This window comes from Amblyomma americanum, chromosome 2 (genome assembly GCF_052857255.1).
Source record: "Amblyomma americanum isolate KBUSLIRL-KWMA chromosome 2, ASM5285725v1, whole genome shotgun sequence".
NCBI classification, from domain to species: Eukaryota; Metazoa; Arthropoda; class Arachnida; order Ixodida; family Ixodidae; genus Amblyomma; species Amblyomma americanum.
The window spans coordinates 179,601,878-179,628,513 of NC_135498.1; the positions used below are offsets into that span (position 1 = coordinate 179,601,878).

A 26,636-nucleotide genomic window follows, 5' to 3' on the forward strand; every position below is an offset into this window, starting at 1 on the left:
CCCCTTCTTGCGCAATCTGGGAAGCACGCTCCTCACGCCCGCCGGTACGCAGTCCGCCAGGCTTTCCAGAAACCGCACTATACGCGGTCTTTGGTTACACGCTGCCGCATATTAAGCGGTACACCAATACACTGAACTCTATGGGAAGCAAAGCTGTTGTCACAAAAAGCCACATACAATGCGGGCCCACATTATAAGCAGTTACGTAATAAGGGTCTGAGCTGTACAGAGGTGTTCTTCTCCTCATTACCCAAGGATAAGTTTTAGAAAGCCATTCTCTCTTGTGAATATTTTTGCTTCTGTGCTCATATTCTGTCTGAGATTTTATTTTCTTATGCTTACAGCCTTCTGCACCTTCTTCAATATTACCGTATTTACTGGCATAATGCTCGCACCCCCCACATTGGCTATCAAAAATTTGAAAATTTTTTTTCCCCGCATAATCATCGCACCCCCAAAATTACTGCCGCGAGCCATCTGCTTGTCGTAGCGATTGCCATCTATTGACTGCAGCCACAACTAACTGCCATGGTTGGGCGCGCGTGCTACTAGGCGGCGGTACTGTGCTATCATCCGCTGCCACCGCCGCTACTGCTCATCCACTCACCACCGCTACGCCATTTTGCAAAGGTGTCTCCAGCTCTCCGGTGTCTCGAAGGCCTCGTTTGCCGTGTTTGCGTGTTGCACCGTGCTCTTTGTGCCGCTTCGCCATGGGATGCTACGCAAGCTACACAGCTGCTTTTAAGCTAAAAGCTATTGAGTATGCGTTGGAACATGGCAACCGCGCCGCCAGCAGACACTTCGGCGTCAACGAGTTTTGCGTCCGGTATTGGAGACGGCAGCACGACGAACTCAAGACGACTGGTAAGACGCGCTGGGCCTTCTGTGGACCAAAGACTGAGAAATTTCCTGCCGTCGAATCCTCTTTACTGGAATATATCAAGGCTCGACGAGCGGATGGGTGTGCTGTGTCGATTGATTTGATACGGAACCAGGCGCTCGTAATCGCAAGAAAGGAGGGCATCCCGGTGGAAGACTTCCGCGCTAGTAACGGGTGGGCCACACGATTTATGCGGCGCAATAGACTCTCGCTCAGGAGGCGAACGACGCTTTGCCAGCGCCTGCCCGCAGCCTATGAAGAGAAAATAGTGGACTTCCATCGATTCGTTATCAGGATCCGCCAGGAGAAAAACTTATTGCTCTCCCAGATAGGGAACGCGGACCAAACTCCGCTGAATTTCGATATGCCCAGCAGCAGGACAGTCGGACAGACAGGCGCTTGGACTGTGCACGTCAGGACTACAGGTGCCGAAAAACAGAGGTGCACGGTCATGCTAGGCGTGACGGCGGACGGGCGGAAGCTCCCACTATACGTCATTTTCAAGCGGAAAACCCTCCCGAAAGGAAAGCTTCCCCCTGGTATACACGTGCGCGTCCAAGAAAAGGGGTGGATGACCACGGACCTTATGGTGGACTGGGAGAAGACTGTGTGGGGGCGGCGACCGGGAGCGCTTCTTTTTCCGTCGCTCCTCGTGCTTGATAGCGTTCGGGGCCATCTTCAAGAGTCGGTTCGGGCGAAGTTCAAGGAACTGCGCACGGACCTGGCTGTTATACCCGGCGGCCTCACATCAATGCTACAGCCTCTTGACGTATCTTTGAACAAGCCATTTAAAGATAACGTCCGGAGGCTGTACGCAGAATGGATGGCCGAAGGTGAACATGCTCTGACACCGGGCGGCAAGGTCAAAAGACCGTCCGTGGAGCTGCTGTGCAGCTGGGTATCAGAGGCATGGGGGATGATTGATGTAAACATGGTGGCCAGAAGCTTCAAGAAAACAGGAATTTCGAACGCCCTGGATGCGACCGAGGACCACCTGGTGTGGGACGACGAAGAAGCATCGGAAGATGAAGAAACCATCGATTCCAGTGTCGACATGGACTCTGATGAAAAGTAGAGTTGCCTGCAGGACGTATGCAACGCGAGTAGTGACGGGGAGGTTGCACGCGGCAAATAAAGTGCTTTAGCAGCTTGAGCTTACGTTCACCCTGTACTTTCATAACGAAGGTAAGTTACGCTTGAAAGTAATGTTTTCGTTATATTTACAATTGCGGACCTGACAATCCTGATCTTGCACCCATTCATCTTTGCATTTAACACTCCGAAACATTTGCTTGAAAATTTTCCCCGCATAATTATCGCACCCCCAAACTTCGCGTTGATTTTCAGGGAAAAAAAGTGCGAGGATTACGCGAGCAAATACGGTACTTCAACATGCCTTCAGTATATGTATCAATGATAATGTTACTTTTTCTTCTATATTTTTGGTGCTTATTTGCAATTGGCCTCAACTTTTCTGTGTGTGCATTTGCTTTTTTTGGTATCTGTATTTTTCCAACTTATTCTCGTGTTTCGGGTTTTAGATTGATGTAGTCCTTCCAGTCATCTTCTTTCAGTATATCGCAATTGTGCGCAGTCTCTTTCTGCAATATATAGTTTTGCTTTCTGTGTACCACTCCCCTCAATAACAGCCTGTGGGCCATGAGAGTATCGAAAATAAATAAATAAAATACAAGATGAACAGACACGATCATTATCCTAAAAGAATCAATGTTTTTAAATTCACCGCAGTGAAATATTTTTACATTGAACATCTTACAAAGCTGCTCTGCACAAGGTCTGAGGCCAGTATGAACGCTGATATGGCATTCATTGCAACAAGGTATCAGTGCAGCTGCAATGTTATGAGGGAACACACAAGCCACAATAAGAGTAGGCCAATCTATTTATACGAGGTTTCGTGTTCCGTAAGGCAAGTTCTGCTGAAAAATGCCCACACCTCCAACACGAAATGCAGTCATCAAGTTTTCTCACAGCTCTGCACCAATCAAAGTACACTCGGTAGCTGACCAGGGCAGCCTGCTTCACGGCTGCCAATTGCATGCAAAGCAGCAAGCACACACACCCCTGATGTGAAGCAAGGGGAACCTACCTAGGAACTTTCCCGTGTGGTCGAAGCCTATGTCTTGCACGGAGTCTGTGTGGCCCTTTAGTGTTCGTTCGAAGTCGCCCGTCTCGTAGTCCCACACCTTGGAAAGGGGAGAACAGATCCAAAGGCTGCACATCGCCACGTCGCTGGTGGTGTTACACTTCGTGTTCCTCTTATGGCAATGTGGGGCCAATTGAATGGGCTAAGCGGAACACCCCAGAGCAGAGGTGGCATGTTCAAGATCAAACACCTAACAAGAGGTTTCCACCAGCTGGTGCCACCACCTACACTCACCGTGTACATGAACAAATGCAGCAATCACTTTTCTTCCCCAGGTGCTCAAAAGGGGCTTTTGGCAATGAGCTTTTCAAAGGGTGCCCTCATGCAACACAAAGAACCTAAGCATCAAAACTCATATTTTGAAGCACTCAGAGCAATAACAAGAGTGATGACAAAAAAGTAAAAAACAGTCTTGCCAGGCTACAATAGTAAAGGGTGTCGCCACACAAGGTCTAACCACTAATAATTTAAGCTTGCAAATGTTCAGACAAGGAACTGGCAACCCAAAGTTACTGGCTAATCGAATGTGTCGATAGGTGGCAGGAGCTGTACATGCACCAACCTTGATGGAGGCATCTTCAGAGGCCGAGACAGCTACACTGTACACGGGATGGAACGCCACTCGGGTGACTGGTGACCGGTGGCCCATCAGAGCGTGTCGCTCTGGCGGCCGTGGGATCCACTCTGTCGGAGAGCGCTTTTCCCGAGTGGGAGCACCCGAGATGTACTCCTTCTCCGCCTCTGCCAGCCGACTCTCCAGGTCCATCACCTGGAATGCACAGAGGAGGACACAGTCTCTAAACCCTGTTTAGCGCTGCAGTATGTGCTATGCAGAGTTTAGCGCTTCAGCAAAAGGGCACTCAACTAACTATACATCGGCTAACCCTGATGGCATCGCTTACACTTGCCACTTTTCACTGGGCATGGCATATAGAATCTTTTTCAGACAAAGGGTTCAGCATATTTTTATTTCTAGGTAAAAATAAAGGACCTCCGATTTTGGCAAACACTGCAGTCAAGTGACAACTTTCAGATGATTAGAACACAAACGTTAGCAGAGTTTATAATTACTGAATCTTCATTCTTTATTTCCTTTACTTTATGAAGCAGCTATAAAGCAAACTGTAGTAAAGGGCTCCAGATTAATTACGATCCCCAGGTTTTTTCTTGTCAGTACATAGGTGCTATTGCATTTTGTATCAAAAGAAAAGCAGCCTCTATGCTTGGGTTCAAGCCCATGCTTTCATGCTTAGTAACACAGCAACTAATACCCCTGTCACACAGGCACTTCGGATTGCAATCGGTCTCGGTTGAGGTTGACGTTTGAAGCGCGATCAAGGTGGATAGCTGCTACACGTATTCACTCAATTCTAAACTAGTTAGATCGCTACATACGGGGTGACGCTGCGTGTACTATGATCATTGCGATCAGTTTGCAAAGAACTAAAGATAACAATTGTTATTAAACTTTCTTGTGAAAATTTCAAATTATGAGCAGAAAAAGAAGCTTAATTACTTTCTGCTGCAAGCATGGTTACACATTGCACTGATGGCCTAACACTCTGCAACAGCCAGTAATAATAGCCTCATACCCGTCCAGTCGCTGACTCGTTCCCCTGACTTATTCTCATTTGTTTACCACTGGCAAAACGAGCATGCCAGGCATGCGGCGTCAAGAGTATGAACACCGCTCTACAAATCAAGGTATAGTAGAACCCCGCTATAGTAAACTCTGTTATAGCAAAAACTCGGATATAGTAAAGTGAAGCTGCAGTCCAATTTAGCATTCCATTGACCGTACATTTTTTTTTTGGTTACGGTAAAGATATTTTTTTTTTTGAAGAAACTGCTACAGTAATGAGCGTCTGGGCATGGCAATGTAGTTCCCGCGGAATGATAACATTGCGGTATACGCGGAGTCTAGGACCGCGAGACAAATACCGAATGCGCTCGTTGAGGTGGCTTCACCACCAAACTCGAGAGCCGCTAGGAGAAGCCAATTTTTCAAGGACCTTGAGACCGTGAGGCAAAGCACGGAAAAAGTAAAGCTAGCTATGAATGTAGAAGGCAGCACGGGTCGCTGAGATAGGAAAGCCAGTAAAAGTGCAGTGAGGTGTAGAAAAGGGAAGAAAAGGGTGTGCGTTCGTAGCATGGCAGCACGAAGCATGGGGAAGCAGCGGCAAGAAGCAGAGGCGCGGCAGAACTTCGTAGGCGGTTTTGCTGCGCTTGACTTCGTCGCACGCGTTTCTTAACTACAGCCTCTTAAACGGCGTTGAAGCCACAGAAGGCGACGCCACGATCATGGAAAGCTTTGGTTTACACATGGAATCACACTCGCTTTATTTTTGTAGTCACATTGTATTAGCGCAAATGCGGTACTTCTACAAGACGTAAACGGTGCCGAAAACGTAACATGTGATGATTGATAGTAAATAATCACAACATGAAGGAACAATAAGGGCAGGATATAAAGTATTTCTGAGTGTTTATTTTATAAATTAGCACTTCGTGCTTAGTAAGCAGCCAAAGAGCATTGTCAGAGCCATGCCATCACCAACAACTGATATAGTAAAGACCCTGATATAGTAAAAATTTTTTCTGGTCCGACCTATACTTTACTATAGACGGGTTCCATTGTACACAAAAAAAAGGCTGTTTTAAAATTATGCACTTTTTTCTATGACAAATATTTCAGTATTTAGTTTTAACTGGAATATTTTGATTCTGTTGGCATATAGCCTGGGAACGAGGCTCGCAGCGACACCTCGATCGTGCTCCATGCAGTCGAGCAGGATCGCGGTCAATCGCAAATGAATTCACTGTGTAGCACCGCCGGATCTGCATCGAGTTCAATTTCAATCGACTTGATTGCGATCGAAAGTGCCCGTGTGACAGCAGTATTAGTCATTGCCCCATTACAGCAGCAGGTCAACAGTGTCCACAGGAGGGAGAAATTTTTTTCGTCTAGGCAACAAAACAACCCATTTATGACCACTGAAATTTCCTCACTTGATAGCAGACCACAACATTCCATTTCTTCCCACATTCCTCAGAACTGGGACTCATTAAGAACTGGACATTTCTTTGCTACTGCAACAACTATACGTAGTAGCAGGCCATGCAGCTCCCATATTTACTCGATTCTGATTAGCACTTTTTTCCCCCAAAAAAAAATTAAAAATGAGATGCAGGTTAAAATCGAGCACAAAAATTAAAACTAAGCCAGCAACACCCTCTTGTAACTGGCATCAGAAGAATGGCGGGTTTGGTACTTCCTGCGCACTGATATTATCGATATCGCCTACTGCAGTCTTGGATACCGAAAGGCCTCTTTTGAGAGTCTGAAGTGTTCCGTCAGCAAGGTGCCAACCTGGACGGGAACCGACATGGAAATGTCAGTTAGGAAGATGTGCCGCACTGAGTTCACTTCAACGTCGGGTAGAAAAAAAAGAATATGGGGGCACCTAAGCAATTCTTATGATGTGTAAATACGAGCATTTATACTTGTCACTGAGTGTGTAGGTGAGTTTTGTCTGAGGCTTCGGGGGTGAACGTTTCGTCGCAGGAGCTCACTTCGCTTCGTTGTGATGGTCTCATGCTTCGTTGGCAGTAAACTGCCACCTCCGGCCACACTTTGTTGTCCCGCCTGCGATTCAACTTTGGATGAAGACTCCATAACCTGCACTTACATGAATACTACTGTGGGCATTGTATTTCCTAACGTATCTCGCGGAGCCTAAACTCAACTGTGTAAGTGTACTACATGAAGTTTGTCGAGACGGCGACTACTTGTTCAGTGCACTCAAGGGAGAGGGTCAAACGGCACCCCCCATCTTGACCAGTCTGCTTTGCTATTCAGCTGAAAGGGTACTGTAGAGCCACTGCAGGGATGATGAGGGGCACCCCCAAACCTGTTTCCATTAACCGCAGAAGTCGACTTGCCTTTCTCGATCTACTCCTGCCCTCTGATGGACTATTGATCCAGGAAGGGTGATAACATGACTCGTGGGCCATGTTTCTGCCACGCGTGCCTGCCACTGCTTTCTGATGAAGGCGGGTTTTTGCTCAACGAGCCAAGTAATGCTCCCGCATATTAAAAAATTAGCTGCGGTTTAACTACTGCTGAGCCTGGTTACAGAACGAAAGCTGTGGTGTTGGTGTATCGGGAAAGTAGACGCGGCTTGGCGTCTGCAACGTTGAGTGCGTTCCGCACACTGGATAGGCAGTGTGCCACCCTGGCAGGTGGCACCCTGGCAGGTGGCAGTTAAATTAATGGTCGATCGCAAGAGGTTGGTCACCCAGTCACCCAATGAATGCTGCGACCTATTGCTGCAGTGCTCCCTGTCTGCCACAACGTTGTCAGCGCTAATGCATGCAGCCCGCATCTCTCTCTCTCTCTCTCACCACAGCCACATACCTCAAAGCGCGATTGAGGCATCCATTGACCCAGGGAGCTGCTTATGTGCCCTTCCTTTCCTCAAAATCATCAGAGTCTAGAACACTGTCAACACCAACGCCAATGAACACAATGAACGTTGATGGCCTATAGAAACAGAGGCGAGTACTCGGTTTCGGCGGCGCCGGCGAGAGTGACATCATAGCTGTCACATGGTTTCTCCTCAGTTCAAGATCAAACTCACGCACACTGCCAAGAAGCTATGGGGGGGGGGGGGGGGGGGGGGGGGGGGGGGGGGAGTAGTAATGCTTTCGCTTTAAAAAGGTGACCTTGTGTGTAGGAGCTTTCTAAGCATGCACTGGCGAAGCCAGACAGGCCTCCACCAAGCGTGCAACCGCCGCCTACACTCTCGTCCAGGAGTGCACAAGCGTCTTGGCGTTCTGCCAAGTTCACTGGAGTGCACCCCCGAAACCAGAGCACCCGCTGAAAGACAAATGCATAAATGCGTCATAATGCTATCAAAGCGCAGCATCCTGGCACGCTGCCAAGGTCTGCACTGCGGGCAGCGAGGGCGTGAAGCAATGAACTAAGAAAAGTGAACGCTTTAAAATAAGGCGACCTTGCATACAGAGGCATGTGGCAACTGGGCGGCCTCACGTGCGTGCGTATCTCTTTATCGAAGCATGAGCATCTAGTAAACGCTACAATCCGCCTTTTTCACAAGATGTGGCACCCTCTGGGGAGTGGGTGGCAACTGGCTGAAAACCATGCACAAGCCACATACCAAGGGGTCTATAATCGGGAGAAGAAAGGCAGTGGGGGAGGGTTCGTCCCAAGCAAAAACGGTTAAGAAGTGGGAGTGCACGGCTTTGCCCATCACATGCGCAATAGAAGCCAGCAGTTTTTTTCAACCAGTGGTGGAGCTGGAGGAGGAGAGGCATCCATGCATAGAGCAGCTAAGTGAAAAAAGTGGACTGAAGTCATTGCACTTTTTTTTTTTCCCTGACCTTGAAAAACGGGGCACGTTAGAATCGAGTAAATACAGTGTGCTTTCAAGCTACAATACCATTTGTTGGGCGAGTTGGTGCTTACGATAATGCATAACAGCGCGACAGACAGGATAGAGAAGAAGCGTGCTTGTATCCTTCCCGGCCACCAGGGCAGTATTTATACTGGCTGGCGGCCAATAAAACGTTTTAGTTGCGAGTCAGCGCTGTCTGTTGTGTCCTCTCTTCTCTGTCCCGTCTGTCGCACTGTTATGGATCATCTTTCAGGCTAGCTACATACAGTGGCATCCCTTCATGTGACATATCACGTATTAAGATTTCGAATAACATATTTTTGTGGGATGCCTTACTAAGTTGACATTACATGGTATCAATGTTGTACAACTATTGATGAATTGTTATGGGGCAAAGCTTAAGCTAGAAGTTGCACTGTAGATACAAAATAAAACTTATCAACTGTGGAGTTTAACATTCCAAGGGGACAGATGGGCTATGAGGGATGCCGCAGCGGAAGGCTCTGATTAATTTAGACCACTGCGGGTTCTTACCGTGTGCTGAGATCCCACAGCAAGCTGGCACCTTTTGCATCTCGCCTATTGTGGAACTAAAAAGAACTAGACTGTCAGCACTTGCATGCACTCTCGAAACTTCATCAGCTTTCTTCTCGCAATGTTCATTTCACACGCCCGGAAAACATTTTCGCCGAAGAGCAGTTCCCCATCAGTAGTGTTGCCAGGCATCTTTTGCCCTGAAAGGTTCTCCCACTGAACTGCATGGGACAGTCCCATATGTGCTACAGTCTAATGCTTCCTTATTTGCCCACTTGAAGCCAGGACAAGACACAAACGAAAGCCCTCACCTTCTTTTGCAGCCTGATCACGGACGTCCATTTCTTTTCAAGAAGGCCAGCATACTTTTTATCTATGTCACCCGGCTGCAACGAGAACGAGTGAAGATGAAAGAACAAGAAGTCAAGGACTAGAAAAAAACAGTGCCCAGAGTCATGTTGCGACAAACTATGTCCCTCGCTGTCCAGCTTTTCAAAGGTTAAGCTGTACACCTTTCCAACCCGTGCACCATTGTATTGCTTTCTGGACTGCCAAGCGCTCCCTGGGCGCCGCATTATTGTTCAATAAGCGCCCTGTCGCCGGCACAGGTGCATTGGTAGCACCAGTTGCAAAAAGTAGTCCAGTAAGCAATATGGCAGTGCACAGGTACCATGTGCGCTTTGCACATGATGAGGTTAATACACGAGGATGGGCCAATTCTTGAGCACGGTAGATGTCACCGTGCTAACATAGAATTTGCTACCACAGTACATCCAGCAGATCTGCCTGCAATGGTTTAAACGTTCATTTTATTGGCAGTACAGACAAAGCAGTCCTGCTTTCAGCAGTATGGGTCACAGCGTCCATTTGACACTGCACGCAAGGATCTGTCACAGGAAGTTATTACCACGTTAAGATACACCTGTGGCATGCGCTGCAATCCCACTTCCCTTCTGCATCAACAAGAATGGGATAACATTCACACTGACTGACTGCATCCGCAGCGTGACTTGTGCTTCACTTGACAGTGGTTTTGACAGGCCTCTTACGCGCACTGCTGAAAGTAGAACTGCTTCATCCAGGCCACAAAAAATGAGAACATCGAAAGTAATGTACCACATGTGCCCTCATTACAATGCGTGCATTCGCTGTTGCAGCAGACCACAATGTAACCTGTCCACAACCTGTGTGCTCTGTTTAACCTTTGGCACACCCATACATTGAAGGCTTGAAAGCAGTGTCAAAGTTGCACCCATTGTGGACACGAATGTTTCATAAACACGGCCACTGTCCTCCCGCTAGTCGCATTCCTGCATAGACCTTGTCTTGCTGTGCTGTATTCACAGATTCTCCCTTAAGCTGGCAAGAAAGAGCCCGGTAACAAGGTTGCGCTCATGCATGGCTAAGCCCTTTTCTTTCTTTCACAAGTTCCAGCATCCTGTTGTCTGGTGGCCTCAGCAGATGCATTCCATATATAAGATGCTCATCAGGCAAAGCCTTGCTTCCACTGTTGCTTATTCTAAGCAAAAAAAGAAAAGAAACAACACCTTCAACAACCAAACTGGTTATGCAACCCCGTTACAAGCTGCACCAGTCTATATTCATGCATTGCCGCAGCTCAATTTTGACCAAAAAAAAAATTGCTCACAGTCTGGCATTACCCAGTGAAACTTTTCACAGCCAGTGGCAGCGTTCCATGTTGCCCTTTACTATGTCCTGTCCCTAGCACTCACCATGTCTGCCTCCTTCTTGAATGCCTCCAGAGCTTCCATGAACCCATTTGACATCAAGTAGTCAGCGATCGCCTTGTTCCTGCATACACGAAAGGACAGACAATATCAGCAAAAACAATAATGCTCAGGATTTCTCAGTGTTTCTACATTTCACCTAATGAAAGCCAGCTGCTCAAAAAAGAAAAAAGCTAAGTTACTCAGACATGCGTACAACAAAAGAAAGGTCTCCAAGCGGCAGCATTACATCGCCTCCATGCATGCCAGCATCCCCATTTTTTATCCAAGCTTCAAATTATTCACCCAACAGAGTTCAGCAAGTTTGAGTGTAACATAAGCTGGAAAAACAAAGATCACTTTCTCTACAGAATTCAACCTGTAAAAACACCAGCTGCTTTCTCAGAACCCCAGCCTCCTAGCACAGTCCAAAAAGTACCATGAGAAAATATCTGTAAGCACTTTCTGGTATACATTGACGATCTTCTGCAGGTTCAACACAGTGAAATAAAAAAAAACATCCTTCCACAGCCTCGTAATCATACTGCATCACAGAAGCAGACCACAATGATCAAGCTTAAGCCATAAGACAATATACTGAACAGCTTCTCACGAGAACACCTTTCTCAGCAGTGTGATATCAGACCACACCTGTTTGCATTGCCACAAAAGCTGCACTCATGGTACTTTTTGGACTGTGCTAGGAGGCTAGCGTTCTGAGAAAGCAGCTGGTGTCTGGTATGAAGACAGACCAACATGTTCCCACAAAGGTTCACTTGTCGTTTTGGGAGTAGCAGCTAAAAGTGAGCTTGGTCCAAAGTGGTGGTTATACACACATTTTACATGCGGCAGTTGCATATGGCTAGAGACACCTTTACGTGCCTCTAGGAGACAGCACACACAGTGGACAACACATACAGTGTACAGCACCACCTACCCGCGCATTAAGCCTTTGTAGCAGTAAAACCCATTGTGCTCCAACTAGTGCAACTGCACATTCATACAAACTTATTAAGTGTGGTGAATATGTGCATATCTAGACATTCCATTCAATGGCCCCAGCTGAAACTTCCTTCGAACTTGCTCTCCATGTAACTTGGTCCAGACGAAGACAAGTTCGCCTGTCGAAATGTTGGCAAGCACCCTGAGGTTTTCTCTCCCTTGTTCACTTTGTGATTATCAAGAACCATGTGACAATGCAACCTCACACTACCATGGTCTCCAGCAACGAGAAATTAGTGTTACCACTCACTGAATATCCGGAATCTCTGGATTTTAATTTGCAGTCTTCAGTGAAAATTTAGCTCGTAATACCACATGCATCCACAACAACTGCAAAGCATTCGGTTGACTACTAATTAAAAAAAACAGACCCCAGCAAGACACTCCGGGAAAATGTAGCCAGATCAACACGGCCAGAAAAAGGACAGGTGTAACATTGTGAAACAGAAAGGGAACAATGCGATTTAGAGAACAAACTTGAGCTAATAACATCCCAGCAGAAATAAGAGCAAAAAAGAGGGGCCCTTGGCCAGGACATACAATGCACTGCATGGATAACCAACAGTCTGCTATGGTAGCATAGCGGGTTCTAAAGAAAGCCAAGGCATAGCCAGGGCAGTTAGAAGACTAGAAAGTTTTCCGACAAGGTGGCCATGCTTCGTACAGCACAGGGATAACTTGAGAGCTTTGAGACAATGCTTTGTCCTGTGGTGGATATAGTTAAGCTGATGATGATTTGGCTTCTATGGCTTCATTGTAGCTCAAGTTTGTACAAAATCATTCGCACCTAATAGTACAATGTTTTTAATTTTCTCCTGCAGTACTTTGGTCGCATTTCTCAAATGGCATGTACCCATGGATATTGTTTCCAGAAAGAGTGTGGTAGCCTACAGGTTTTGAAATAACAATTTAAAACTGCAATGAAAGCAACCTGCACCATGAAACATCCAGAAAGTTAATCAATAAACATGCCAAGCAAAACAAAAGACGTCTGGATGGGAAAGTTTTAATGACAGTAACTATAAATAAATGGGGGTGAGGTGGGAATTATTAAATGAGGGCACACGTTGAGGCCACTGTACTTTTCTGCATATTATAAACCTGTTCTTACCTAAATATATGTTTCAACGTAACAAAAAAATTTGAAGTTCTTACGAGGCCCCACCAACACATTACCGCATACTGCATGCATGGAGCACATACTTCTGTATGTAGCACTTCGATTTGTTTTAAGCAACACAAGCAGAAGTGCAGCATCCCTATGTAACTGGAAACATTTTTTCTGTGACTTCAGTCAGCAATAATACCTAGCAAGAAACATATGTAAATGTTTTGTAGTAAACAGAGTGACAGAGACAACAAATGGGAATGAAGAAAAACATAGACACAGTTGTGAGATTCCCAATAAAAACGAGATTCCCAATAAAAAGCAAACCACTTTGAAAAAGGTTACTGTAACCGACTTAAACTTCACCAGGACCTAATTTTCGCATTTTTCACTAATTGCACGCAGCAACTCGGGAAAAATTTGGAAAGCAAAAAATTTGCATGAAATGCCCAACTTAAAATTCCGCAACCCAAATGTCTCTCAGGTGAGCGAGCACATTGTCCTGAACTGCTACTAGAAGTTGAGAATACGGCGGCAAATTACAGTGGCAGGTTCTCTTTCTGAAGGGAATGCATTACCAATTCTAGAAACTGCTCTCTTTATTCCTTGCAGGCACAGTTGAGTTGCTGGCATCGAAATCAAATTTTTTTTAAGGGACACTGCGAACAAAGTGAAGTTGGCCTGTATTGACAGAGCCATGTGCTCCAACGATAATTACACTACTTTAACTGAAGACGCCCCCATACACCTGAAGAGGCCAGAGCAAGAGGCCAAAGGACAGATGCGGGTCTTGAAATGCTAAAAAAAATGCAAAAATTTTTATTTTTCAAAAATGAACATTCAGGTTCAATACTCTAAAGTACCTACCTACAAAGTTTCAGTCTAATTCAACCTTAAGCTACAGAAAAATCTATATACTATCTGATGCCTCCGAAGCGCCGAAATGGCGATGTTGAAACAAACTGCGGCAGAACTTCGCACCTGTCGCTTCCCACAACAGCGTCCCCGATGGCCACCATCTGGTCTTGTCTAAAAGCTGGCCCTCCCCCCTACATCCTGATATTACTAATTATTGTGAAATCCTCTTCTAACGTATGCATTCCACCGCCTTCTGAGACCTTTACAATGACCTCCGAATGGCTGGCACGTGCACTTGAAATGCGGTTTTCACAACTTCGTGTTTTTTTTTTCCAACATGACTAGCCTTATGGAAGTTTCCATTATGTTTTTATGGTGCAATTTCAGTGCACAAAGAAGATCCCCAGGAGGTGGAAATTATTCCAGAGCCCCCCACTATGGCACCTTTCTTCCTTTTTTTCTTTCACTCCTTCCTTTATCCCTTCCTTGGCGCGGTTTAGATGTCCACCAAGATATCCACCAAGATACGCGAGACAGTTACTGTGCCATTTCCTTTCCTCAAAGACCAAGCAATCATACACCACTGAATTCAAAAAGAACTAAACTATAGAGCTAGGCTGTTTTTGTGGGTGAGTCTACATTATTACAGAAAATAGAAACTAATGGTTTAAGAGAGAAAATTTATGATTTAATCAAGAATGACTTTTCCGATCAAGAGCTATGTGTTGTTGTTAGAAACTTCCATCTCCGTTCCTCAAAAAAATCACATTTGGCATGCAGCAGGGCTCTGTACTCAGGCCCCTCCTTTTTTCTATGTACATTAATGACTCTCCATCATTTCTGAACTGTTCTGAAGCTGTTATACACACTGATGACACTGCGCTATTTTTTAAAGGAGATACATTAGAGGAACTGGAGGGCAAAATTAATGAGGAACTTAGAAAATTACACAGTGGTTCGTAAACAATCAGCTCACATTTAACACATAAAAAGAAAGAAAGCAGAAAGAAAGAAAGAAATTATACCTTATTTCACTCAAAGAAAAAAGAATATTAGCTGTGATCCTTTCAATTCTAATCTTTAATGGTAAGTATATGCTTAATGTCTCCCACATTAAGTACTTGGGTGTCGTCTTCAGATCGGATATGCGCTGGAAGCAACAAATTAAAAATGTTTGCTCTAAATTAGCTTATGCCTGTCATATTTTACTAAAGGCATGGGAATGTTTTCGTGCACCAATTTTGCGTATATTGTATTTCACATCTGTCCATAGTCACTTGCGTTACGCTCTGGAGACATGGGGCGGGTACCTACAAAACGTAATTAAAACCAATTATATGTCTGCAGAAACATGCCGCTCGTACCATAACCTTAGCAAAGGTAACCAACCCTAGCCGATCACTCTCAAAAATTGCAAATATTGCTGGCATCACCTGCATACAAACTAAGGACATATATTAGGCTGGGGCAACCTAAAAAGATTGAAAAATAATAAGCCCCTGCCTGCACCACTGATGTATAACAGGCTTAATCAAATCTGAAGATAAATGAAAAGGCCCAAGGGCAATGGTGTAATTTTCGTAGGTGGGGAAAACGGAAAAAAAATGGGGGGGGGGGGGGGGGGGGGGGGGAAGCTACATAGTGACCCATAGCCGGGGGAGTGGGCCTGGAGAGACTCCCCTGATCTCCCATGGCACATAACGGAGAGGATGGGTAAAATGTGTAGGTTGTATGCTTGTCAGGAAAGGGTTATGGGCATAGGGATGGGAATAGGGGCAGCGAGTTTTTTGTTCTTATCCTTCGAATGTCTTGACTCCATTGCTGGCCTGCCTGGCCAGGACAGGAAGGGCGCCAAGATTGCCCAATGGTACAGCCCCGCTCACGGGATGCCCCAAGCTCCGACCGCTGGAGACAGGAGGACCTAACCCCGGGCCAGCTACCTCGGCTCAAGTAATAAGAACTAATGATCCCTTTCCTCTTACTCTGTTTAATCACTGCTGAGACAAGCAAAAATCTGCCACTAATAATAATTTAACCTACCGCCATGTCACAACACTTACGGTCAAAGACTATTAAAATACACTGGTACCCAGATATGGAATGAAGTTCCCAGAGACATCAAACTCAAACAATTTTTCGGCCGTACTGATAAACATTTTTCTTGTTTGTCTGGAAATGTGACACTAAATACGTTTGTGTTCGGTTTTGTGCATTTGTGAACTTCTTTTTTGTCTTGCCTCTTGCACTTGCCTTTTTTTTTTTTCAGAATATTTCAGCGCTTTACATACAGTATTGTGCATTTTTATCCTGAAGACTTTCAAAAATTTCCCGGCTCAACTGCTGGCTCGTTTGTGGTGAAACTGCACACAGAGGTTGCGTGTTATGGTAACTTTTGTATCGTAGCAAGTCTGACAATGGTATTTACTTAGTTGAGTCGTGCATGATGCAAAACATAATTGCCTGCGTCGAGATCGGCGAATCAAAATTAAAAAAAAAAGGCGGCAGTCGCGCTATCTGTTTCCTGCAGTGGAAAGCGTCACGACAAGACGCCGAGACGAGCGTGGCAAGAAGCGCGGACCTTTTGATTACACAGTTCCGGCCATTTCGTCTGCTTCAACTGAAGCGCTTCCAACATTTTCAGCTAAGGAAAAAAATATCAAAACAACTGATATAACGAGGCTTTACCTTTCAAAGAATATTGTTTGATCTCTTTTTCTGCGGAGTGACTTTATACAATTAAGCTCATATCGTCTGCTTTCGTGACTCTCCGAAAGCATCGGAGGGTGACAGCAGGAAACAGATGGCGCCACTGCCACCCTTCAGCAAAAAAATGGCGTTTGCGTGTTTCGGTTAGCCGATCTCGACGCAGGCAATTATGTTTTTGCATCGTGCATGGCTCAACTAAGCAAGTACTGTTGTCAAACTTACATGATACAAAAATTACCACAATACGCAAGCTCTGTGTGCAGTTTCACCGTAAACGAGCCAGCGGTTGAGGGGAGAAAATTTTTTAAAGTCTTCACGATAAAAATGCACAATACTGTATTTGCAATGCTATGATTATAGTCCTAAACGTCATTTTGTACTTTTTAGAATGTCTGCTATTTCTTTTGTGAATATCTTGTATATGAACCTTTTACTAGCCAAGCAGACAATGGGTCCAATCAAGTTTGTATGTATTGATTTCACAAAATAAAAGAGAGAGAGAGAAATACGAAATTATGTGAACAATAATCACATCTAATTATATGAAAATTATGGTGCATCAACGTAATTTAACATTTTTATACGATCATGTCCCTCAATAACAATATAGATAGCGTAAGCTCCACATGGTAGGCCCATGGCTACAGTTCCATATCAATCTGAACCAAAAATATTGAGGGATAGTGTCTTAACACGCAAAAAAATAAAATACCTAATTAGGCTTCAGTTAAGTTTCCGTACAAGAGAAACTAAGTGACATATACTGAAATCAATTATAACAAGGTAGCAATTACTCATTTGCACCTTCCCAAGCACAGCCATACGGCTGCAAAGGAAAGCTACACAGCTTCCACAACTTCATAGTCAAACAATCCATCCTGGTCCAGGGTTTGATCCCAGGACCACAGCTTCAGTGCAACAGTTGCTCTATCAACTGAGCTAACCAGGCCAGCAAGCACATGGTAGGGTGGGAGAAAATATTTTTGAAAACAAGAGAAAATATTTTTGAAAACAAGAGAAAGAATTTCATTATGATAACTTTAATAATTAGAAGGACCGGAGTCTTCCCTTAAATACAGGTGTCGCCACCAGCAGCCAATGTTCCATGTAAAATGGCACAAGTCGACGCACTAGGCCACACTGCCATTTTCTCCGAAATGATGACCATGGAGTCCCGTTAAATGTAGATGTCATGACTCGAATGACGGGAAAATTTAAAAATGATATCCTTAACAACAAATGCATCTTTTGCTCCTAGACAAGTGTCAACATAACCAAAAAGAGTCGTATATAAAATCTATGTTTACCAAGAACAAAAGCCGGATGGGGCTGTTCTTAATGTCCCTTCAAAGGGGTAATCTTTCTAAAGCATCACCCACGTTCCTGTTCGGTTACCCTTTCATTGCACCTTTATGCCCAGCCCCTCTCGTCTGGAATCCAGCACTGCGCACAAAATCCAGCAGAGCTTATGATGAATTTTTCAAGTTCGATTCTGCATTTTCCGGGTGAACAGGCAAAGTTAATAAAGAAAATGGATGTTTATAGGCACTGGTTGAGGTTGCGAAATTCAGTAGGCATTTGAATTACTTTTTTAAAAAATTTGCCATGGCTAGGCTTGTGGCTTGACACGAACAATTTGCCAAGAAGCTGTTGCCGGAGCTCGGTGTCACTACGAAGTCTATCATATTTGCACTCGGCTTCACACGACTGGGTCATGCTGCTGCACACGCTTTGGCTCCCGGTCAGGGGTAGGAAACTCCAGTTAGTTTCGGTTTGGACTACTTCAGTGCAACTGGTAACTGGAGAACTCTTGTTAAAAACTAATTGCTGCATGTGCTACTCTCATGTTTCATTTTTAATGAGCATACAATAATTTGCCAAAATAAGCTTGCGTCTTTGCAATATGTTTTCACTTTTTTCCTTCATTATAGACAGCAAGACCAGGTATGCATGAACCTACTGTGAGGATGCAGCGACAGCCTCACTGTCCGAGGCATCAAAAACAGAACTCACTGTTTATACCGGTGGTGGTTGAAATCCCACTTGGGAATTATGTTATTTTTCGGCACTGCTTAGGACCACAGAATACTGTCATCCATTCAGTGGAACAGCCCTACGAGAGCTTCTCACTGCGAAGTATCGTCTTCCAGGAAGACCAGGTGTTAGTGTGCTCCGTCTTTATCTACTGCTGAATTTGTGCAACAACTGCTGCCACAAGAGCGCAAAATTCTTGCCTCTGCAGCAGTCGAAAATCTGCACACCTGCGGAGATGAGGTTCGTACCTATCTCCGCTTTGCGAAATTTAGTGCGCACGAAATACCCTGAAACCGCAACTTAAGCCGAATTAGCAAAGTATTAAGCTCGACAAAAATAAGTTGTTCACTGCATAAATAAAAACGGGCTACACAGTTTTTTTTCGTGATCCGCTTTGTAACCACAGCTTACCAAGACCACCCCTGAAAGATTTCATTGCCCCAGTTATCTTAAATCATTTAAACCAGACTTCGTCTCAGACAGGATAGTGGCTACCCAACTGCATTCGATATTCATTCAAATCCCAACATTGATGTAAGGCTCTACCTCAGTCTCAGCAGTGCACAAGAAGCGCTGGCATTCGGTGCAGAGAATATAAAAAAGCTTGGTCTTCGCAAACTCAAAGTAGATCCAGCTGGTAGCAACAGAAGCGTTCCTCTACAAAAAGGTCGGCATGCTCGCATTTATCCGATACATACACGACCAACGTTCCTAATTTCCACAAAATAATATTTCCCTCTGTTCATTTTTGTAACCTCTCCTTCATTCTTACCCGCTGTAAGCAAACAAAGGTGGAAAATGCAGCCTTCGTAAGCTCACAAACATTTTTACAGGCATGAAGTGTATATAAGCAGCACCTTTCTGTGATCACGTAGAGCCTAACAAACTAAAGTATCCCACGCAAGAGGCAGCACAGAAAAGTATGCCTACAAGAGTCATGTTTATGCCTGCTACACAAGATGAGATAAGCAGCTAATTTTTGTTGCCAAAGAATATTTGTTTTTAAGGAAAAAATTTCATGCTGCCCATCACTAAAAAAAACAAAGCAATGCTTCACAGACCATTGCAAACATGGCAGAAAGCAATTCTTCATAGTGAAATGTGTCCAATGAGGAGCATCAATGGCCACACACCTCACTACTACCCAAGTCCAACAAACAAGGTTAATGTTCAATGAACCATGCACAGGAGCCATTAACAATGCACAACTTCTTTAAAAGAAGAAGCAGAACTGCAGCAGCATGAAAAGCTAACATTAAAGCTTTACCTAACCCAGGGAATTCGAGCCTCCAGCATTCCAGTCAACAAGGGGCACCGACCTTTGCTCATTGATAACTGCAGCACATAGAGTCACCACATCCGTTCATGATATGTAGAACTCACAATTAGAAACCCTTTTCATCAGGGGCCCCGACACCTGGCTAGCAGTTTACTAAACAGGCCAAACTGTTGGCACGCTGCACTGAGGAACTGTTTTGAATAACTACAAAAACACTATCTCACATGCAGAAAAAAAAAAATTCCCTGGCAGCTGCCCCTCTATTGTCAAGCCTTCCCTCCCCTTCCATCTCTCCCTCTCAGAGGCAGAAGATAGGAAGAAGAGATGTGTGAGCAGGGAGGAGACGCTCAGAGGTGCTTGGCCCTCACAGCCTCCGCAAGGCTTTCCCATTGTCCTCGGGCCACTCAAAGGAGCCTGGCCGCAAACAAACAGGATGAAAAAAAAAAAGATGCTGAAGGAAGATTAGCAGAGATCTGCAGAAATGCAGGCACAGTGGTGAATGAGCCCAAATTGAGTCAGACACAATGGAAAGTGAGAAAAGAAAACATCAAGGCAACAGAGCTTCAAACGCCCCTGCTGGTAGCCACACTACGGCAACCAGGGATCTGGGCCTGCTCGTGACCACTCAGAGTAAATTGTGCCTCTCCTGGCCCCGCATCATGTTTCTTGGGAAGCAGTGCCCTTTGCACAGCTGGTATCCACTCTGGGCTGCCCAAACAATTTTAGGGGATGCCCAGCACACAGATGCAGGGCTAATTGGCAAGGCACTTTGCACATTTTACCAGTAATGTCTCCTACACCTGCGAGCACGAGGAAAATGTGGCTAAGGAAAGCACTAGTGGTCAGTGCAAGGCTAGTTGAGAAGGCGCACGAGACATGTTTCAGGAAAAAGGCTTTTATTTATTTCTCCATTTAATTATTTTAACTGCAAATTACTCCGCCAAAATCTAGCGGTTAGCCCAAACACTGAAAAACCGGCTCTCCTGCTTAAGCACCATTATTCAGTCCCCAAACACTGCTTGCAGACTTTGAGCTTATATCACTCTGGAAACCAAATACGAGTTGAACATTTCCAGACAAATAATGCACCCCTGGCCCAAACCAAAGCTATCGACCAAATTTCTTAGCAGAAGAGCGAAAGGCTAAGTATAAAGAAGGAAAGCGCAAGACATTTGGTAAGGTTAGAATTTAAGCATGCATTTAAAGGTGCACGAAAGAGGATTCTGAAATTGTCTTTTTACAGAGGAAAGCCTATCTACACACTCCAAGCATTCTTAGAAGCTTCAAATTATTGTCCTCTGTGACATATTGCCTTAGTAAATCGAACTAAATGTCCTAGCTCCCACCTTTTTTTGAACTCACCTACGAAAGTAGGAGGAGTCAACCAACGCATACTTTCAGCCACTCGATTTCGCTTTTATCTTGTTTTTTAGGTTTGCGCGAATAAACAGCTTCAGTCATGGGCAACATAGCCGCAAATTATGCCCACGGAAATAAAAATGCACCTGGGCTCTTTGCTTTATGTATCACTCCGCCGATGGCAGAGCAGCAAGCCACCACGAGTGGCTGAAAGGCATTCTACGCGTTGTTCGACTCCTAATTTCGTAGGCGAGTTAAAAAAAAGAAAGGGAAGAGCTGGGACATTTAATTCGATTTAATAGGAAAATTGGCTGCACAGGACAATAATTCGAAGTTTCTAAGAATGATTGGAGCATGCGGATCTAGTTCCCTCAGTAAAAAGACGAGCTCAGAATTCACTTTAGTGCACCTTGAACAACCTAGCAGCATGAAGAGAAAAAGCCAGCAACAGGCAACCAAAACAAAGTTCACTTGAGTGCATCAAAAAAAAAAAAAAAACTTTAAAGGCCATAATGATAGATCACAATTCACACTACTTTTACAATTTAAAAGCATTTTTTTTTTTTCTGGGTCAATTTGTTACTGAATGGTGGACAATTGCAGCCATGTCCCCTAACATGCAAACACTGCTTCTATAGGACTACAGACACCTAATTTTTGCATGTTTCCTTCTCTGTAATGATCCATAAGACATTACAAAACATGGATCACTGTATCCTAATGTTTACCTACAACCGCTAAAAAAAGTTATAATTGAACTTCTCTCGTGCTGTTTTGGTTTCATCAACTGAACGATGGCTGTGGCGTGTGACTTGTGCGTAGGTGATGTGAGGGATGAAAAAGCTGTAATATCGCATCTGATAGTTCAATTGTCATTCCACATCTTGAAGCAGGCTGGCTTTAGGGTTGCAGAGATTTAAACCTATGTATCAGCGTTTATATTATTAGCTTTTATCATGCCTCACATGACCTCGACATGCCTTGCACGTCACAGCCATCGTTTGGTTGTTGAAACCGAAACAGCCTCGTGAAGAAATTCAGTTATAAATCATTTAGTGGTCGCAGGGGTCTACCACAGGGTGAACCATGCATACTAATGTCTAACACATCATCTGAAACAACTGTGACTGTCACAGTCTCCCAGTAACACTGCACCTCAAAAATTCAATTCCAAGGCTGCCCCAACCTGAGTCACCAAATCTTAAGGACAAATTATCTGGCAAGGGAAAGAATTCTGTTGACAATGAACATCATGCTTTCCTGCGCAGCAATTAGTGGTGGCAATAACATGGTGATGTCAATTAAGTTTTTTTTTCTTACTCCGCTTCTGGATGAAGACACATGACTTTGGCTTGTTGAATGCAAACAGGCTGTTTTTCATGCACACTGCATGCCACTTTCCAGCCTAACTAAAGACTACGCTCTTATTTTTTTTCTCTCTCTCTGGTGATTGTAGCCGACATTCAACGCACCACAACCATACCGGCGCATGATCTTTTGAGCAATACACTCTCCAACTTTGCGAGGGGGGAACACATCCCAAACGGTACGCGCCCAAGGATCGATGCTCGGACAGCGGGGCACAATAACCTTGGCGAGGGGGAAAAGACGGCCGCGATGCCACCACCTCTGGCAGACCAAAACAAGCGGCTCCCCCCCACCCTCTCCTGGAGGTTTACCGCATGCCTGCTACCGTCCACGCGTGAGCGACCACAATTATAAGAGGAGGCTCCTCAGTCCACGGTGGGGGTCCTCGGTCCCCCCCGAGGACACAATATCCACTCGGCCGTTAATCCTTGGTAACCGGTTTCGGACATACGGGTGTTAGCTCTTTTCTCCCGAGCATGCCGACCGGGATTACAGGCGCCGGGGATCCCTTCCTCGGAGCGTTTCTGGCAACACCGTACTACAGTGAAATGTGCGCCCAGACGGCAGCGAAAGCGAGTAGCCGGAAAGGTCGCCCAGCTGCCCTCGCGCGCAGCGGGGGTGAAAGAAAAACGCAAAGCAGCACCGGGAAAGCGTCAAGTCATGCGAGACTGCTACACACACACGCTCGCGGGAGTCACTGCGCTCCCACAGGAGCGCGCGTCTTTTCGCTCGAGCGGATCGCAGCGGGAGTGCCCGCGGGCCAGATGGACAGCGCGCACATGACAAGGTAGAGAAAAAAAAAGAGGCAGACGAACGTGTGTACTCACAGTTCTTCTCTCTGTCTCTGCGACAACACCATTTTCATAGTCCGGGAGCGTTTGTGTGTTCACGTAATCCAAGCGGTTCCTCTTCGGCACGAAGGGGTCGAGGAGCTGGCGGTCCGGCTTCAAGGCTGCTGCCTCCACCTTGGCACCAGGGAGCGGGGGACAGAGTCAGACCGGCAACCGTGAACCCTCCCCGCCGCCGACCCCGATCTGAGCGAAACCTCGACCCTGCCTCCAAGCAGCACGCCTACCGCGCGGGTAGAGCCCCTGGGCGCCGTCAATTAGGCGTAGAGCGGTACGGCGGCGACGGGCCGCCCCCCCCCCCCCACCACTCCTTTCCCCGTCAAGATGACCCACACTCGCAGAACATGCTATTCGGCCGCCGTTCAGTTACGCAAGTGTTATTGCTCGTTCGGGCCCGCAGCAGCCAACAGCTGCTCTAACGAATCCCGGTGACGTCAGGACCGAATCGGTGGCCAACGAGAAGGTTGCTGTGTTCCATAGTACGAGACTTTCTCAACAAACGCAACTGGCCGCAGCTTCCGTAACGCTCGGTCGCCCGAGAACGCGCTTCCACTGTCAGTCGCGTCTGGGAAACGAGCACGGCGGGACGTTCACTGGCCGAGAAAAACCGATTGTTCGCACGCGGCCAGAGTCAGCAAGAAAACAATTCCTGTTTGCGTAGGCTGGCAGCGGTCTCCTCTCTCGCGAGCATCCGTACGCTCCCGTCGGTTTCGACGAAATCTGCGACTGACAGGTGCGACGAAGAGAGCAGGCACCGTCTAGACTTCGAGCGGCTGTTTCGGCCCTAGCCGAACGGATCCACGCATCTGAGCAGACGTGGAGACGGCTACGAGATGCCCGTCGGCGAGCGCGTTCCTCAGCTGCCCGCTGATGTCTTTAGGCCTAGGGCATAAGGCAGTCCTATCAAGCGGACGGCCGGCCGCAACAAAAGCGTTGTCGACGGCGGACGCGCTCCTTCCTGGCGACAAATTTTGCGCAGGTACTAGCGGCAGTCAAAGGGCTCCCAAAAGCACTCACCTGGTGGTGTTCAGTAATTCATTCATTCCCTAAAAACGAGATTTAAAGAGAAACACATTCGTTTGTCACCACACTTCCCACAATCCCATGCTCCGCACCAGCAGCAGCAGCGCCAACCAGCGCCAGCAGCAGCAAAACAGCGGGCAACCAGTGCACGAACTCTCGCCGCTTCCCGTCTGGCGCGACTCTAGACGAGAGTGCCAAATCAATAGAACTGGCGCGCCGAGTCGCGTTCTTTCACACAGCGTGGAAATCGAAATTAATGCGAGCGGAAGCAGTTTCGGTTCTTCAGCGCCCCAAATGCGTTAGAATGGCAGCCATTGCAACAGCGACGCTGGCACTTCCTGGTACTTTACTTTCTGTTCAAATCGTTGTCATGCATGTGTGCTACTTTGCCTTACGTGCGCACAGATCACGCCTGCATACGTATGCGGAATTATTTGGGGTTTATTGCTAATCTGCAAAGTACAAAACAAGAACGCTACACTAACACTACTGCACTGCAGTTGTCAGTATTTCCCAAACACAACCTTTAGAAGGGGACATCGACTACAAATATTAATTTATCGAAGTTCGTTGAAAAAAAAAAAAAAAGCTTTCTCCGGCTCCTGCACGAAAACGCCTCACATGCATGATTTTCTACAGTACACAGCGTACCTAAATTATGCCTTTATGGCAAGTGTGCGAAATAATAAAAAAACGAAATTCGAAAGGCCAGGAATCGAAATAAAGCTAGATAACCCCGCCCTCAGCCGCTTTCGCAAGCAAAGTGCGATGACGTCAACGCTTGGTGGTTGTGGATCTCTGAGGCTCACATCGCCACTGTCGCCACCCCCTTCAGAAGTCTGGTTCATAGGCAAGCGACTGAGCAATTGAGTGGCGCGTGTCGCAGCGAAAAATTTTCAACCTGTTGGAACCTAGCCGCTCTAGCCGCCGCGGCGGCAGGATTCGCTGACGTTTCCGCTTGAATGTGAAACAGGCATAATCACAGAGTCATTTTCATCAATCACGCCATGACTTTGTGGCCAGTGGCGGGAAAAAGATGTTCCATTTTTAAATTCAATTTTCTTAGCAACAAATCTGCATCTCTTGCTGCCAAACAAACATCAACATAGTCATACGGGAACAAACGTTCAATTTTTATTTGAAGTAAACTTTGGTAGTGCAGCATCAGTGACTAAATTTATAACTAATATATTCACCTTGCAAGGTAGAGACTATATTTGTGTTGTGCTATCTGTTGTCACAGCTGTTACAGAAGATTTTATGAACGTGAGCTACAATTTGCAGAATGTTGCTCTTCCTTTGGCATGTTAATAATGCACCACTAGTTTGGTAGGTATTGGGTTTGGTTTATGGTTTATGGGGGTTTAACATCCCAAAGCAACTCAAGCTACGAGGGACGTCTTAGCAGAGGACTCGGGAAATTTCGACCACCTGTGGTTCTTTAACGTGCACTGACATCGCACAGTACACGGACCTCTAGAATTTCACCTCCATCGAAATTCGACCGCAGCTGCCGGGATCGAACCCACGTCTTTCGGGTCAGCAGCCGAGCACCATAACCACTGAGCCACTGCGGCGGCCTGCTAAGTATTAGGGTGTACATGCCACCTGCGGCATACTGCCCAAATCTAATTTGACCAGTCCTCGGAGGCAAAGAAGTCAAATAATTAAAAAGCATGACAACAACAATCAACAAACCAAAAAAGAGCATTCTATGAAATTAAAATTAAGTATAACTGGCATGTGCAACCACTATTGCAAAATGTGCAAAGAAGCTTACAGAAGTCAGCAAATTAATATAAAAAGTAGATTACCGCACATTCAGATTGTTCAGATTGCTTAAACAATGCAACAAAAACTCACAGTACGGTTACAAATGTGTAATGCAAAATTCAGCAACGGCTGTTAACCACTGTTTGCAGTGGTGAACGTATTATCATTATTCATTATTGTTTGTCTTCTAGTCTACTGAAGTTCATGTGACGCCAATATGCTGTCACTTACATCACTCAGCACGACGCGTCGCCATGGCATGTTGAAGTGATGCCATGCATGACATCACTGCATGCTGGCACGTGGCGTCGTGTTACATAGGCAATGCCAGAAAGCGTGCGCTTAACAGCTGTTACTGTAGGACAGAGTACCACAACGATACTCTGTTTCATACATTAGGCGCAACGCTGTCAAAGCTAGCGCTCTTGTTATCTTGTTAGCACTGCTGCATCCGCAACCAAAAAGTAGTAAGTTCTTTGTGGTGAACAAAACACGGTGAACGCTTTGCCTGCAGGCTTATTACATGACACATTTGTCATGAGCTCGATTAAAT

At 45.8% G+C, this 26,636-nt stretch overlaps 1 protein-coding gene across 1 annotated transcript in view; it reads right to left on the reverse strand.

The window, feature by feature from the left end:
• The window catches only part of Lis-1 (LisH and WD40 domain-containing Lis-1), a 59,146-nt gene extending 34,698 nt beyond the window's left edge, over positions 1-24,448 (reverse strand). The window contains exons 1-6 of the mRNA XM_077655536.1: positions 24,305-24,448; positions 23,267-23,404; positions 10,732-10,810; positions 9,310-9,384; positions 3,610-3,816; positions 2,991-3,087 (exon numbers count right to left, since the gene is read on the reverse strand). Of these exons, the coding sequence (XP_077511662.1) occupies positions 2,991-3,087; positions 3,610-3,816; positions 9,310-9,384; positions 10,732-10,810; positions 23,267-23,304 (496 nt within the window). The 5' untranslated portion in view covers positions 23,305-23,404; positions 24,305-24,448. The remainder of the gene's footprint in view (positions 1-2,990; positions 3,088-3,609; positions 3,817-9,309; positions 9,385-10,731; positions 10,811-23,266; positions 23,405-24,304) is intronic.
• Positions 24,449-26,636: the final 2,188 nt, after the last annotated feature.